The sequence below is a fragment of the Grus americana genome, chromosome 16 (assembly GCF_028858705.1).
Source record: "Grus americana isolate bGruAme1 chromosome 16, bGruAme1.mat, whole genome shotgun sequence".
NCBI lineage: Eukaryota > Metazoa > Chordata > Aves > Gruiformes > Gruidae > Grus > Grus americana.
Genome location: NC_072867.1, coordinates 6,094,341 through 6,110,914, shown reverse-complemented (window position 1 = coordinate 6,110,914; position 16,574 = coordinate 6,094,341). Strand labels below are relative to the sequence as shown.

Sequence of the window (16,574 nt, the reverse complement as noted above, 5' to 3'; positions counted from 1 at the left end):
ATCCAGAGTTTGTTTCAACATACTCTCTGTCAGCTTCCACCTGAGGGCAACCATTGCAGAAAAATGTATTTTCAGACATTTGCTTTCCCACACTCTGAAGCACAGAGTTTATCTGTAAGTACTTTTAGTTGATCTGTAAGTACTTTTTACATAAACACAGACCTTTGAACTTACTCAGTTTTATTATGCATGTGTAATACTACCTTATCATTAAAAATATTAAAATATCTTATGTATTTAACAGCAACAATGTTTTAAATTGTGTTTACAGCATATCTGGTATTAGTACTCTGAGTTTCTTTGAACCATTCCAGATCAATACTGAAAAAGAACCTCAGAAGTTTCACAGGTATTTTAATAGATGTTATCAGTGCAAACAAGCTATTTTCTTTAGGCTGTATTTGTTACCCAATGTTTATACTGAGACCGCTCAACTGGTGTGGTGTACACTTGTGTACACTTATGTCCCAGTTAAGTTGTTCTTTTGTGGATATACCTGTACTGGCAAATCACAAATAGATGACAAATCTGATGTGTAACGGACTGAGATGCTACTTAAAAAGATACTCCCTCTGAAGTACTGGACATTAACTTCTCTAGTCTCCATGTTCCTTTTTAGTGTTTGGTATTCATGCTATTAATGGAAACATAATACAAGAAGTCACTGGAAAAGCCCAGTATTTCCCCAGCCCGGCCACAAGGATGCTAAAGAAGCAGGATCCCACATCCCTTTTTATGAGGCAAAGTTCCCCAAATCTGCTTTAGCCAGCCCAGGTGGAATACGTAGGAAGGATGTTCCAGTGCTCTTCACACAGCCTAGCTGCAGAGACTCACTTCTGACTGGCTTCCATCTGCAGCAGAGCTGAGAGCGCTGAAGTTCCTTTCTTCCCAATGGGAGGCCCAGGCTGCTCCAGAGAGTGGGTGGGAATTGGACCAGCAATCTGCAAGCCTTTCATGGCAGACCCTTTCTAACAAAGAAAAAATGAAAGAACAGACTTAGTCAAGCTAGGCTTAACTAGTAAGCAAGAACACAACACCCCATGTCAATGGGGCTTTATTAGGTACACAAGAAATGGAACAGTCTAGTTCTTGTGTGGATGCTATTCTCAAAATAAAATGGATGTTATTTTGGAAAAGGTAGATTTGTTCTGAAATAAATTACTCCATTCAGTATGTGAATTGGAAGAAAATTTGATACACACTAACCAGTTTCTCACCCCCCTCTTGAAACTGCTGTTCACCATAAATTCACACATATGGTTCTCTTTTCACAATCCTTTTCCTAAGTCTGCAGCACACAGCCAACCCAGATAGAACTTACCAGCATCACTAACTCACAGATCTCTTTTTATCAATTGTCTGCATCACAAGGTGCAATAATACATCCAGGCTAACCACATCTACAGCACAGAGCAATGCATATTTGCCAAGAGGTGGCATCAGGCTTGTGGTAAGAGAAGACCAGCTGAGGATAAAACAGGGCACCAACAAGCTAAGGCACGGCTACACCACGCAGAAGAGCCTGGCTTCTCATTGCGTGAACTAACTGCTCTGATTCTGGTTCCAGCCACAGCAGTGTGGGATACCAATTCCAGGCAAATTTAATTAGTTCAAGAATAACAAGGTGTTAACAAGGCCATACTATTTGAAATCTGAAATGGCACGTCAGTCAGCACTGTGCTTTAAGTATAGATTACCCACACATACACACACCTATACCCCTCAACTTGCTTGGGACTGTCTCAGGGTCTCTCTGCTAATGCTTCATTAGATGATTCAGATAAAACTCAAACTCAGCTTCTCACCCAACTAAAAGCTGACTCACTCGAATCATTCGATCAGATCGATGGCGTCGACGAATGCGGTTTAAACCCTCCACAAAGCGAATGAATCCATCTAAGAGCTGCCACTCCTCCTCATCAGAACGGGGCTTGTCACCGTACACATCGCAGTGCACTTCTCCCTCCATAATGCGCTTTGTGGCACTGATGCAGGCAGGCAGAAGAAGAAAACGGGTCCGCCAAAATTTCAGTGACTCAATAAGGCTGAAGGAACATAGAAGACAGGACAGAGTTCAGCACAGTTTCCTATGAAGGATTTTACAGTAAGTAAAATACCCATCTATCTGCTGTAAATTTCAGTGAGTGTAGTGACAATTTCATTCTGCTATCCCTGAGTGAGAAAGAGCAGATATGCAGAGGAATGGTCAGCAATATGAATATCCCTGGGAAGCATTAAAACACTGATACGCAGAACAGAAAACAAGGTTATCTTTAGAGTAATTGTATCCTAGAGATGTATTTTCTTTTCCGTAAAAGATAGGCTACAAAGGCTTTTTCTCTAAAAATAAGCAAAGCAAAAGGAATCTTAAAAGGTACACATTAGAGTAGGAGGAATTTTGATTGAGACCTGAAAAGAAACAAAGATAAAGAAAGACTAGTTTTGTTGAGAGAAGATATCAAAAAGGCTATTGATACTAGAGGAGATATTCCACATTGCTAATAAGAAGCCCTGCTCTACATAGCCTAGGAGCAGAACTACCGTCAAGCTAAGCCTAGGATGAAGCAAGCCTCCAACAGATTCAAACTAAATGGAAGTTTTGAGTCAGATCCAGAAATGAGTAAGAAGCCAAGAAAAGCATCTATGTGATAAAAAATGTCATCATATTTCTTTGCATTTGTAGCAGAAGGGAAAGAAAATAATTTCATACTGCATTTTGTGATCAAGACTTTGTATCAAAGATCAGATAATGCAATAGCAACACAGAGTAAGATTCCTATGAGGCAACAGCTGCTAGCACCACACAAGTGAAAGCAGGCCAGTTACTCTCCCTGGACTACTGAGCATTTGTGGGTTGGACTTGTTGAAGAAATTTTAGGTCAAAAAGGAAAAGAGGCAATTAGGACACAGACCAGTCTGGATGGAAAAGGAGATCTCACCTGAAATCCTCAGAGCCAGCAGAGCAGATATACTGATCCAAGTAATTCCACTTGTACTCTTCCAGTCTCTCATGGGAAAATTCTACCCAGCAAGAGACAAATTCAGAGTCAGAGTGTGAGGGGCACAAGCTGTAAGTGTAGTTTATCTGAGCAGATTCGTATGGATATCTAAAAGAGAAACACAGAATTAATCTCAGCATCATCAATAGCAGTGTTTCTCTTTCTTCTAAAGAGAAAGAAGGTTCTACAGTTATGTTCCTTCAAGCAAGTACAGGCAGCTGAAAAAGCCTGTTCATCTGAACACTGATAGCAAACTGCTCAACCACAGAGATACTCACTTTGGCAGGTATCGAGTCACAGTAATTATTTTGTCTTTTAATGTTACTTTGTGGAAAGTACGGCCCATACTCAGCCAGTACTGATCTTCTTCCTCAGGTCGATTTCTTGATACAAGACCTAATCGTAAAAAGCAAAACAGACTCCCTTTCAGCTTACTGCAATAGTCAAACTGTACCTATAGAAAGAGACTCCAGAACCAGGCTTCTGAACTCAAGACAAACTAAAAGCCATCTTTCAGGCCACCTTTTAAGGAACACAGACACAATGAACCTTTTATTCTTACAGTTAAGATTTGCCAGTACCACAACTGAAGGAGGGGGCACTCACAATCCATACACCACTAATATAGACCTTCTTTAGTTCATTCCTGGAACTAACCACTTAACTTGGTACTTTACTAAAGGAGCCTTGCTCCTCATTCCCAAACCGGTGAATAACCACCACATCCTATTCATGTGTATTCCCTGCTCTGTGAACACTGTATCACACTGACTTGTCTAGAGAATATCCAGAAGTCAAACAGTAAGTCAGATTCTCTCAAGGGAATATGATACCCTCTTAACCCACTCCAGTCCTCTGGGCTTTAACTAGGTTCAGCTGACTCATGGTTTCAGGACAATGAAGCTTTACCTGTTTACCTGGGACCTTCATAGCTATTTCAGAGTAATGAAACTGCTTCTAGATACATACATTTAGGAGCCTTGGGTCTGTCGTCTTTTAGACATGTACCTGCCCTGCAGTTGCAATGTGAATTGCGTTTAAGATGTATTCACCCAAAGGGCACTCACGCCATATTTCCTTTAGGTTCACCATCACAAATATGAGGCCAGTTTCTTATTAGAGTTCAAAAATCCTGTACCTGTCCCTTCATGGTGCAGCTGATTTGCTTGTGCTGCCCCAGATCAGGCTCTCTCCCAGCAAAGATTTTCATATAACAACAAAAAAAAAAAAGAATGGAAAAAAAGAATGGAGGGCTTCAGTGAGCATCTCTGCCTGATTCATAGAAGTTACTGGGATTGGCAGAAGGAGAGAAAGACAAAAGACTGAATTGTCAGTACAATGTCACTCACCTCGACTGTAAAGGGGACTGCTGCTGAGCGGGGGTGGAACAGTTGTGGCTGGTTTCTGTGGTTTGGATTGCACAATAATCTGATAGCCTTGCATGAGACGCTGACAAATAAACTCCTCAAACACCTGTTGGGCTGTCATCTGCACTCCTTCCTCATCTCTCCTGAACACAAAGGTTAAGGAGACTAGATTAAGGAAGCTGACCACACACCTATTCTTAGCTCTGCGTTTCCTAATTGAGGATTTATGCCTGCACTGGGCTCCGAGGAAGTGGAGCCCTCTGCCTGTGAAAACTAGGAGGGGGCTTCACAGTGCAGGAACAAGAGAGACAAATGGGTACCTTTCTATTTTATGATTGTCTTGTCTGGCAACACTTATTAATGCCTTTGAAAGCAGTTTTGTAACTAGTAACAAATTTGTTTACAACAATTGTTAAACTTCCAATAAATTCACCAATGATCACTTTTACAGCCTTTTGCAGAGATTCTCAGTGCAGTTTGTAAATGTTCAGCAGAGCTCAGAACTGCAAGTGTGCAAGCAATGCTCCACCCTCTCCCACAGCAGGAAGTCTAGAGCAGAGAGAGATTAAAAGACACATCACTATGGCAAATTATTACAACAACTTCTGCTCTGAACTTCACCTTCCTGCTATAAAGGGACATTTGACATTTCTTTTAGCAGTTTCTTCATTAATCCTCCTAGGTACTTCGATCACCCCAATATTTTTGTTTTGTTCACATAAAGCAGCACCATGAACAGGTCGTTCTGATGTTTTACAAGTTGTGGAAAGTTTGAAAAATGTTTAAGATGATGAGACAGCTTCAGAAAAAACCCAAACCAACCCTATTAAAGAATAGTCACCAGAGACCTCCAAGACAAGCCGAGAAGTTCTATTTATCCCACTGTTTTCCACCAAGATTCTTTAAACTAAATATCCTTGAAATTGAGGATAAGCATCTTAAACACTGTGCATATACATGCATTTGTTCATTTAGCGTTTCCAAGAATACTTGCTAGAAAATAAATTAACAAAGATGATAGCTTGAGGTTAATTTTTTTTTTGATTGAAACCCGACAGAACAAGAAGAGAGATGTAAAACTTTGTACACAAACAATTAAAATCTGCAGAACATAATACTGCCAGATGGTAACATCAGAAAAGTTGCAAAGTTACCACTGAAAAGAGAAAAATCTAAGTATTCTGCTAACTATGTTAGCAATTCATCTTTCTCTTGTACAGTCCCCAAAGTGTTCCTCTTCCATCAACTGCACCTTAAGCACTTTGATTCAATGCAAATTACTTTACAAAGAAGGTGCTGGCCAAACCTGTCAATGTCAGCTTCTGGGAGGAGATCATAGCAACCCTCCGTGTAATCATTCTGCAGACTCTGACGGTCAGGGAAGTAGTCCGTGGTAAGAGGGAGACACGCCGGAGTAGTGAGAGATTTCCAGTCCACTCCAACTGTACAACAGAAGCCTGGCACTACGGGGGGAGCAGACAGTGTCAGAACTGCCTCGTTGTATCATTGGGGGGCAGACAATGGGGGCATATATGGTCACCCATGAAAAAAGAGGGTGCAGAGGAAGATGAAAGAAACGTGTGAAGAGGAAAGTTAGAAAGAATGAGGGACAAAAACACAGTTGGCATAAAGTCAACAGGACAAAAAGGGGGTGGAATGGGAAGGGAAAAGGAAAGTAGGATGGGAAGAAGGGAGGGAGAGAAAGAGACAGAGTTTGTTAAACAATGCAGTGCACATGCTAATTCAACCCGATCATGCAAACAGCATTCAAAGTTAATACATTTCATTTTCTGTTGATTGGAAGCTAGAGCTGACATAGCCATCACTCTTCCAAAATTACAGCAAGTCAGGTGCAGTTACTCTTTATTAATAAAATAGATCAACATTCCAAGTCTGAGCAAGAAAATCAGACCAGCTTTGCATCCTAGACAACTGCAGAAGGAGCTGGGGATGAGGAGAGAAAGAACGACAGGCCAGCCTCTTTCTGGAATAGTACAACAGCAGAAAAGGGAGTATTTCTACAGTTATAAAAACAGAAGACAGATCCAGAGGGGTGGGAAGACCAGAAAAATAGTAACTTGGAAAGCAATCCTTCCCCACACCCTTTCCTAGAGTTATGTTGCAGTTTTGAGATTACAGAGATCTAAAACTAGACATTAAAAAGCAAAAGCTAACCAAATTATATAAAAATCATCAGTTCATTACTGCACTACATTCTAAACTGCCTCAAACAATCTGTATCAAGGCACTTGGCCAACTACTAATTCTTAACTTCTTGTCATAGTGATCTCACAGACAGAAAGTTATTTTACTATAAAAATTTTAACATTAATGGCAGGAACACTGCATAAGAAAGTATTACAGGACAGACCACTATAAAGAAAATGTTTTCTTAAGCAGTCACACACTTGTTTCCGTATTAGATGAAGACAGATATTTCTCTAAAAAAATTTAGAAACTGTCTACTACTTCTGCTTCAATTAGCTGGTGCCAAGCAAACTTTTCATATTGAGAGGCAGATAAGAGTTCAGCAGCTTTAACTTTTTGCATAATAGTGTCTGGTAAGGAAAGAATTTCAGATGTAATACGACAACCAGTTTCACATACTCTTAAGAGATATAGAACTGCAATCGCAATGAGACACACAGTACAGGGAGATCCTGCAGATTACTGCAGGGCAAAATAAACTACTGCCAAAAGCCAAGTAGGCTCCTCAGTTTCTTGCCTACCACCTCCTGATGCCTCTACATATGTACATGCCCTTTCCCTCCCTATCTTCCCACCTGTGCAAACACTTTTCCAAACCCTTCTCCTGCTTACTTGGATCCAGAGAGTTAGAGACAGCATCTTCCAAGGAATCCTTGTTCTGAGTTTTGAGGTTCATCCCTACAAGAAAGAAACATGTATTTTATTTTAAATTCCAACATTTTTAGGTATAAACTACCAGTACACATTTCATCTCTCTGCCAGGGGGTAGGGAGGAAACAAAACAAACAGTTGATCTTCTTGATTCAGCAAATACAAACTACCTTTTTATCCCTTGCCAGACTAAAAATTTGAAAAATATTAATTAAGCCTTCAGTGCCCCTAAATAGGTCCAATATATTAATGACAGACTGTTTAAAACTACCATGTTCTGAAAAGGCAGCAACTTCCATTAAGTTAACGAGATAAAGTGACAGCTATTGAAGAGATGCTCAGTTTATGAGCGAAATTCAGTTTATACTGGCATAAATAAAGACTAATAAGGACTTAAGACTAACAAAAAATTATATTTAAGTTTTGATTAGGACTTAGGACACTATGATTTTTCTCACCATCAAATGGATTTGTTCTAAGCAGCTTATTAACCTGGAAAACAGACACTAAAACTACAGCTCAGTGAACACTGAGCCAACATGATGCTATGGTACCCCTTGACCAATTCTTCCTAGTCCCCATTTCACATCTGCCTGCTGTATTTGCATCAATATTTGTGTAGTCACAGCGAAACAATCCATACAGCAAAGAAAAGCCACAGTTACTCTTCATTTGGATCATTTCCCTGAGCTGGTTCACCATGTAGCTGTATCAACAGCTGTTGTGGCACACATGAGAGGAAATGAGCAGCTAAGGAGACAAGAAAAATTGCTGGCTTAAAAGGCATTTATCAAAATACAAATTTCAAGAAGCGTCCAAACATTTAAAAAGGAGCCGTTTTTATAAAACTAGCTTATGTAGATTGATCCAGGAAATTGATATCAACATCATAGCTGTTACTCTAAACAGCATTTACTAACAGAAAGGATGGTTATCTGCTTCCATGATGATGCCAGTAAAACAGTAGAGGAGCTGGCTCAAATTGGCAGTCATCTTTCACTAACTCCACTGATGCCATCTGTCATCTAGTTAGGGAATTGCAACAAGATTTATTTGCTCTGAACTATCATCTACCATCTGCTGGACAACAGAGATGACATACTGAATGACAATGTTCATAGATGGGGTAATTTTTCACTGTGAAGCCCATGTTGCAGCAAAACATGCTGTGGGCAGCAGAGAACCAGACTCTCTGAGAAATCATATTTTTAGAAATAAAAAAACCCCCAAACAACCTGTTTCGTTTCATAGGTGACTCAAATCATAAGGGAGAAACATAAGTCAAATCACTGAGTCACAGTGAGGCAGCTACAGATGGCTGAGGGTGTTTAGTCAGGGAAGGTGCTCATAATGACTTTCATAAAGACAGACACAGATTAACTTCCACCTCATACATGATTTATATCCAATCTACAGACATAAAAGACTCCTATAAAATGCAAGCACGTTTATTGCCAGGATATGCTCTGCATTTATGTTGTGCAAATTGTATCCAGCAGCTGAAATGCTGTTTAGCAATTGCGAGAACAAACAAAGTCTATCTGGAAGGCAGAAAAAAAAAAGTAAAGCAAGAAAATTAAATGTATTCAGATGAAATCCACAGAAGGAAACAGAACAAAATAACTTTTAATGTGACTACATGAACATGACACAAGATAGACACAAGAAAATTAAGTCTGCTAACTTCCTTATGGCTCTGCAAGGTATGAGCATAGGAGAAAACATCATTGTTTTCATCTAAATGTAATTCAGAAGAGTGACTTTTTAAAAAAAAAAAAATCTTTAAATTGGTTTTGAAAAAAGAACAGAAGAAAAGAACAAAAGAACTAAAGAAGTAGACACACATTAAACAAAACCCAAAAAACCCAAAAACAACCCACCAACCCAAAAAACTACCACACCCCAAAGAGCTCAAGTAAGAGCATTAACACATCACTCAGAGTTGAAAACTGGTTTTCCATTATTGATTCTTTCTACTTTGTAATGCCTGGTCCACCCACCTTCCAGGACTGCTGGCTCTATTACTTTGTCACTGTTAACAAGGAAGGGCCTTCCCTCCCAACTCCATGCTCCATCATCACTTTGTTACCTGCACCGTTGCTGCCAGCCAGACCATTAGAGTACTCTTCTGTTCCACTGAAGTTCAGGAAAGAGGCACTGTCACCTGGATGCCGAGAGCTGATATGTCTGGAGAAAAACAAAACAGCTTGTATAATACAAACTTTCCTCACTCATGCCATTCCTTGCTTTTTACGAGAGCTGATACAACAAGTAAGTAATCAGCCTGCCGTTGCAACTGAGCCAGGGGTGAAACCATGCTCTGCATGATGTTTGCAGAGATGGAAACAGGCACGAAAGCACCATAGAGAAGGCACAGTATTCTGTATCTGTCCATACTGTTTGTTCTTTGCCTCTAGCAATAACCAATGCACTATCTTTGCAGGACAGTGGAGAACCAGCTACTCATATAACTCTCAGGAGGGAAATAAAACCTAGCTAGTTATTTACAGGTTTGATTTCACAGTCTATAAAACCAGTATTCCAGACTGAGCAAATTGCTTTGGATGAGTATGCCATCCACAGAGACCAGAAAGAGATCAAGAAAAAGAATTATCAAGAATATGACACAAGAGATTGGTGTTAATGACAAGATACTTTAGCACACTAGCATGTACTTATGAAGTAATAAAAAGGCAACTTTTTTTTTTTTTTTAAAGTAGAACTAGGGAACAAAGTTGGTGAGGATGATGTAATATTAAAATTATGTCACACAGAAAGATTAGAGTATTCTAGAGGACAATACAAACTATAAGATAGGAAAACAATTTCCCTATAAAAGGAGAAAAAAAAAGAGCATGAAAATAATTAGGAAGACAGAAGGAAAAAAACCCTGAAAATGAAAAAGGCAGAGGATACAAGCAGTGTGCTCACTCACCCTGGACATCCAGAAACAATACATAACACGAATTTCTCTAAGCATGCAAGAGGAAAGAAACACATAGCAGGAAAGATACCAAAGTTAAGGATGAAAGAAACAAACTTATTGGCAATTCTAAAGTTGCCTAAGCCACCAAAAACATTTCGGTAAACAACATTTAACAAGGAGTGAAAAAACATGGACAAAATGTTGTCAGTAAAAGAATAATCAGACAAAAAACAGGTAAGACAATATCTGGAGAATAACTGTGCAGCTTGAAAAATGGCCTAGGTGAAGTGAACAACCTAATTTCTCTCACTGCAAAAACAGTCTCCCCACAACCATGCCACATCCAGTAACACTGGGATCTTTTTCACTTCTCAGAGCCAACAATCTATATAAGCTCCCAACACTGACTAACACTTGCTTTTAAAAAGAAAACTAGTTTACGAACACAAGTACTTTCATTTGCAATCCATCCCTGATGTTTATGATTGCTGTACTTCTTACATGGGGAAGACAGGACTGAACAGATAACACTGAAATTGCTCAACAGTTACTGTGAGGCCAAGCTGTGCCCTGTGCTAAAAAATGTTCTATTCTGGGATGAAGGTCACAGCTATCAGGATAAGAAGTCAAGAATTAAAGACACAGGCTTTTAAAAGGCAATTTTGAACAATTCCACGAGTGATGCATTGTACTGCTTGTACACTGCAAACTCTCTGTGATAAACTACCACCTTCCCCAAATTAGGGGAGGTAAACCGTCTCCAGCCTTGCCAAAAGAGCTTTATATCTCAAAATAAAAGCATATACTGCATATGTAGCACTGACACAACATATGTTTAAACTTAAAGCTCACAACCTTACTGTAACATATATAAAATTTTAAGGAAAAAGGATGTTCATGCAAAGCCTACATAGATTCATCCTAAGGACCTCACCTGCCAGTTGCCTCATGGTAAGCCAGCTCCAGCAGCTCAGCAGAGGAATGTGTCAAATCCTGCTGCCCGTTGCCCTGCATCTCTGCCATATTCTGACGGGTTTGATGATGGATCTGGATAGCTTCTCCTGATGGGCCTACACAGTTACAGTTTGATCATTAATCACGACATCTGCATTGATTCCTCTTCTGCTTGGACCCTCCTTTTTTCAACAACACAGGCAATGCTAACTAATGGAAATTAAGAAAGCATGTTTACAAAATCTTCAAAGAGTTAAACCTCTGGTATCTTTTCTGAAGCCAGTGAATCAGAATATTCTTTTAAACATTTTGGAGGGCCTACTTACAAGGTGCTAAGCAAATACAAGAATAATTCAGCATCCGAAAGTCAATCCAAATTGTAGTTATGATTCACTTCAACAGCCTCCATCTACTATAAGATTGTTCCACAGTACCTGATGCTTAAGTTTGTCAATAGACGATAATATTTACAAAAAGAAGATCTCTGATTTATCAAGCCCATACATTTAGTTCAGCCTCTGTTACAGTGCAGAGTACTTCAAGATGCCAGAGTTCACATTGCTGTTGCTTCTTCCTTGTCCGAGCATTAACACGACAAGAGAACCAATCTAATATGCTATGAACCAGACTTACCCACAGGAAAAGTGTGCATCCAGCGCCTCCTGTTAGAGGTAAGTTTCATGGGCATGCGGGATGGGGCAAACGGGTTTATCAGTGCTCGCTGCGGGGTATATCCCCCGGGCCGAATGTGTAGCATGGATTCAGCACTGCCAACATGGAACCTCCCGGGGGCACTGGAGTCACGTTGCTGAGACTCCAGCATGTTCTCAAGGACATCTGGAAAATACAACTTAAAGTCAGCGTGAGATCACGCAGAAACCAAGCAAAAGAGAACGAGTTGCTTAGGGATACAAAGATTCCCCAGGATAAGTGGCAACAAGGAGAGCTGAGGAGTAGGCAGGGAGAGAAGCTGAAAGCAACTTCAATCCAGTCTGCAAGTTACAATGTAAACAAGAATCCAGACAAGAAAGAATATTATTTCATCTGCCATTACAGCATTGCTGTATACTGTGTCACATTATACTAAATGAAGCCATAAAGAAACCACTTGCTAAGTCAAGTCCAAAGAATTACTCAGAGCTTTCAGATTTCCTGAGAAATCAAGACTGACACACCAGAAACTTCAGGATGGGTACCAAACACATAGCAAAAGCTACACCTGAACAACATAGGCCTTTTTTGTAACATTCAGATTTGACCACTGAAATAAGGAATTACTTCCAGTAGACATGGGACACGATCTCAGCAAGCTACCAGTTAGTCATTACTATTCAATGTATAACAGAAGTGCAGTTATTTAGAAACAGAAGAGAGAAATAAACCAGATGACTAAGTAGCAATTACTCTGTTCAACAAATGGAAATCCCAAAGAGAGGGAAGGCTCTCATTTACCACTCTGTACTGCCAACTCGAACATGTGAAAACCCCCAATTACTTTCACTCTTCCCTCCCTGCCAGTACTATTCCACACACATCCCCACACCTTCAGCTGCGTCACAAGACTATCCTTCAAACTAAAGGAGTAACAGAAATACCAATAAAAAGTGTATATTAACCAACAGCAGGGGAAAACATGAAAGGTAAATGTAATGTGAAGTACACTGTGTTATAGCAGTTCCACACCAGTAAATCCAATTCCTGTAACAGGATAAATATGCTATCAGGTGTCATACATCATGACATGAAAAAAAAACCATGAAGAGCCTTCAGGGATAGAATTTTACAGAAGATCAAGCAATTACAGGAGGAATACAATTTACCTAGAAACAAGTTGGGTTTGTGGAAGATACTGCATACTCTCTGAGAACAAAATTAAATTAAAGGAAGAAAAAAAAAAAAAAAAGAGACTGTCAGCACTGCTAACACACCAAGATAGCTCAGCAGTACACTGTCAAAAGAAAGGATCCAGAAAGTGACTCTTAATGACAACAAATCCCCACAGAGAGAAGTTATAAACAGGGTCCCCCAAGGCTCACTACTAAGGCAAATTCTCATTTGACAGATTATGGGTGACCTGGATAATAAAAAGTTACTTGTATTTGTCCACATTTGCAGGCAGGCACAAGAGAATAGTCAGATATTAAAGAAGGCAATAGACAAGGGAAAAGAGCAAATCAGTATCAGGACACTTCTATTTAGGACAAGCCAATAAAAAAAAAAAGAATTGGACAAGGATAATAAAGGGAGAACGCACATCCAGCCATAACTGGAACTGCAGAAAAGGTGTACCACGAACGCTAACACAAGCACCGTCTCCCCTGTGCTGGCCTGGCAGCGGCCAACACAAGCTTCCACCTTCTCTCTCCCCTCTCACCACCTAAGGTACCTTCCCATCTGCCTTAGGCTGACCTCTGGTGCTGGTATAGCCCAAAGAGCTGCTGACTTCACACTGGTGCAGATGAGGCCGTGGGATCATCAGGATGTTGGAGATCTTGCCCAGTGAGCTGTCATCAGAAGCCTGGCTCCTCACCTCCTCGGGGGGCAGCGTGCGGCTCTGCAGAGAAGGGCTGCATGAGACGTCGTAGGAACTAGAGCTCTTTCTGGTACGACTTTCTCGCTCCCTCACAGACCTGCTGAAAATAAACAGGTATGTCCAGTGATATGAAAAAGAGATTAATTCCTGGGTTATCAAGGGACTTGTACAGGCTCAAGTCATGTAAGAGATTCTAATACTCAATAGGTGAGCTCAAGAAGAGGACTACAAGGAAGCTATCAGTATTTTTTGATTATGTGGGTAATAGATACTTTGGTGCATCATACAATAGAAGAACAGAACACTAAAATGCTTCCAGCACAACAGCTGTGAAAAGAGCATGCTCAACTCTATGCAATTCTACAGATGTCACATCAAGCTGGTAATACCCATGTGGTCTAGAAGATACTAGACCTGAGCCTACAGTGCTAGGAACACATAGCTATAGGGAAACTACTTGGAATTATTAACTACATTAAATTGTATTGGCATCTTCCAGCACGGATTTCCACAAGCTGCTTGTATTAACAAATGAGTCCACAGGCACAGCTTCCTCAGATTTAGGCAATACTATTGAAAGAAGGAAAGCAAAAAAATACTTCTAAACAAGTTCATCAATTCTGTGTTTCTGAAAAAGCACTAAAATTTATAGGTTGTTCAATGAATTTGGCCAGGACCTAAGGATAATAAGCCCTTCTTCTCAGAGGAAAGGCCATGGAATATTTGAGAACTTGCATTCAGCTTCTCTGTTTCTTCTCTCATTCAGAAAGGCATCATTCTCAGGGAAGATTCCCCACAACTCTACGTTCAACACTAGTTACTAAGCAGTGCATCAAACTAATATTATTTCTACAACTCTGTGCAAGTACTTTCTTACCCAGTTTGCAAAATCTGCTAGAAACTGAGCAAGGGAGACTAGCTTCATTCTACTTCAGACAAAATTAAAGATGTAAGGAAAAAGTATACTTATGCCTTTTCCTAGATCCCACACGCTACCTTAGAAGTAAAATACCAGACAAGCAGCCATAAATATTAGCTACAGATAAAGCTTTTTGTTCAATTGTAATGATGTGGAGCATAATTCTCCTTATATTTCTAAAAGCATTTTATGCATCAAGAAGTACCCCATAACATGGCTACTCTAGAACTAGCACACTCCAAGCTTCTTACCTGAAAGTGGTACAGCGCTGAGCTCTGGATGGGCCTGGCAGCCTGAACACCTGGGCGTCATAGCCATCGTAATCTACCTGGATAGGCAGGGCATTCTCAGCATCTTTTGGAGCCCCTAATGCTGAAATAGAAATCATATAGCACTAGAACCTCTTTCAAGAATGTTCAAAATCTGCAGGTTAGAAGTATCCAACTCGCACCACTAAGAGAAGTATCTATTCCAAAAGAAATCACATCCAAAAGTCTCATGAGCTAAACAGCTGGAGCAGCTCAATTATCAAAGTTGGGGTGACTCTGAATCAGGGTTGCTGAGGCCTTAATATCTCTCCCCCATATACCCAAGACATTAAATAAATAATCAACAAATCAATCCCTGTATGAAAAGATGCCTCAAATTCCCTCACGAGGGAATTGCACATTTTAAAGCATCTTTGAATGACCAGACAGCCTCACTTCTAAAATGTACGCCTTCCTGAAACAAGGTGGTATTAGAAGAATGCAGGGAATGATCTGTCCTACTCCCACAAACAGTACCACTAGCACACCAGCCTGATACCATCTATTCCCCTAGCCAGGTGACAAGCAACCAGGGCAGAAACTCACCCCTCCATACTAGTTATTTGCCAAGAAGGCAACTGATATGTGCACATTAATATCCTGGATAACGATTATGTGGTTTTGATGGTTTTCTGCAACAATTGTCCCTTCCTGCATCTCATCAGCAGTGTTTTTGCTGAAGTGTCATTGTCTTACTACAGCTGTTCGTTAGTTTGGAAATCAGTGGGATAGAACATTCCAGAATGCAATTACTTACAGGCATCTCGGTTATTTTTTGCTTTCTCAGTCAGTGGCTGGAGGGTGCAACAAAGGAAGTGTGAAGTGACCAAAAAAACAAGAAAAAAAAAAGAGAGAGAGTAAGAGAAAAGACAGAGGGAAGGGAGACAGTCAACATGTTCTAAGGAAATATCCCCCAGTACGATCAAGCATCAAACTTAAAGTTTATCCTGCTGACTCAGCCAAGCAGTCAGACCACTTCAGAAGTATTAAATACTGATACTTAGTCATAAACCTGTGTAAAAAACTGTTGGCTTTGTCAACACCTTTCTTCCATGCCACAGAGTTCTTTGTTACAGAATGAAACTAATTTTTATGGTGGCTAAAACATTCCTCACCTAGTTTCATCCTAGAAAGGAAAGGCCTACAAACTAGTCCCTCATTCACAATCCCTACAACAATCATTACAACTTTGCTTTCGCTGTCTTTTAACACAGAAACTTAGTTACAGCTGTAGAAATACTTGATAGAAAGATTCTGATGCTTGGCTGAGAAAAGGTATCCGACAAGTAGTAAGAAGAAAAGATAAATCAGAAAGATACCTACTTTCCTTCCTGCCAGCTTGATCCGTGGAGTGAAGCTGTTACACAGGAGCTGGCTTTTGGATGTGTAGAAACTGAAAGGAAAAAACAGGGCGGCTCAGCTGTCTTCTAAGACTTGAACATGGTTAGCATGCCAGCAAACAGCCCATGAATTTGAGCTAGCTATTAGACAGAGAAAAGGGGACACCTTTCTCTGCATAAGACAACATATGGAAAACACTGATAGATGGTTAACTTGAGAGAAGCTACTCCTTCCTTAAAGGCCAGATTTGGTTCCCATAGGGCCTCAGTCTAGACCTCTTATTAATGTGCTTACATCTGCATTCCCCAGCTAATCCTCTTTCTACAGAAAGGTATCCACTTTCACTGTCTATACAGTAATGTGCAGTT

At 40.2% G+C, this 16,574-nt stretch overlaps 1 protein-coding gene across 16 annotated transcripts in view; it reads right to left on the bottom strand.

The window, feature by feature from the left end:
- DEPDC5 (DEP domain containing 5, GATOR1 subcomplex subunit) overlaps positions 1-16,574 on the bottom strand; it is a 46,848-nt gene that overhangs the window by 16,850 nt on the left and 13,424 nt on the right. For 9 of the 16 annotated variants that reach the window (XR_008579592.1, XM_054844930.1, XM_054844943.1 and 6 more), the window contains exons 18-31: positions 16,189-16,258; positions 15,623-15,659; positions 14,809-14,929; positions 13,515-13,738; positions 11,739-11,942; positions 11,086-11,221; positions 9,315-9,412; positions 7,187-7,252; positions 5,673-5,856; positions 4,349-4,509; positions 3,278-3,395; positions 2,940-3,107; positions 1,826-2,045; positions 835-968 (exon numbers count right to left, since the gene is read on the bottom strand). Coding sequence is in view for 15 of the 16 variants with exons in the window: in XM_054844930.1 (XP_054700905.1) it covers positions 835-968; positions 1,826-2,045; positions 2,940-3,107; positions 3,278-3,395; positions 4,349-4,509; positions 5,673-5,856; positions 7,187-7,252; positions 9,315-9,412; positions 11,086-11,221; positions 11,739-11,942; positions 13,515-13,738; positions 14,809-14,929; positions 15,623-15,659; positions 16,189-16,258 (1,941 nt within the window). In the remaining variant the exon portion in view is untranslated. The remainder of the gene's footprint in view (positions 1-834; positions 969-1,825; positions 2,046-2,939; positions 3,108-3,277; positions 3,396-4,348; positions 4,510-5,672; positions 5,857-7,186; positions 7,253-9,314; positions 9,413-11,085; positions 11,222-11,738; positions 11,943-13,514; positions 13,739-14,808; positions 14,930-15,622; positions 15,660-16,188; positions 16,259-16,574) is intronic. The other 7 variants (XM_054844933.1, XM_054844938.1, XM_054844939.1 and 4 more) reach the window with 3 other exon arrangements.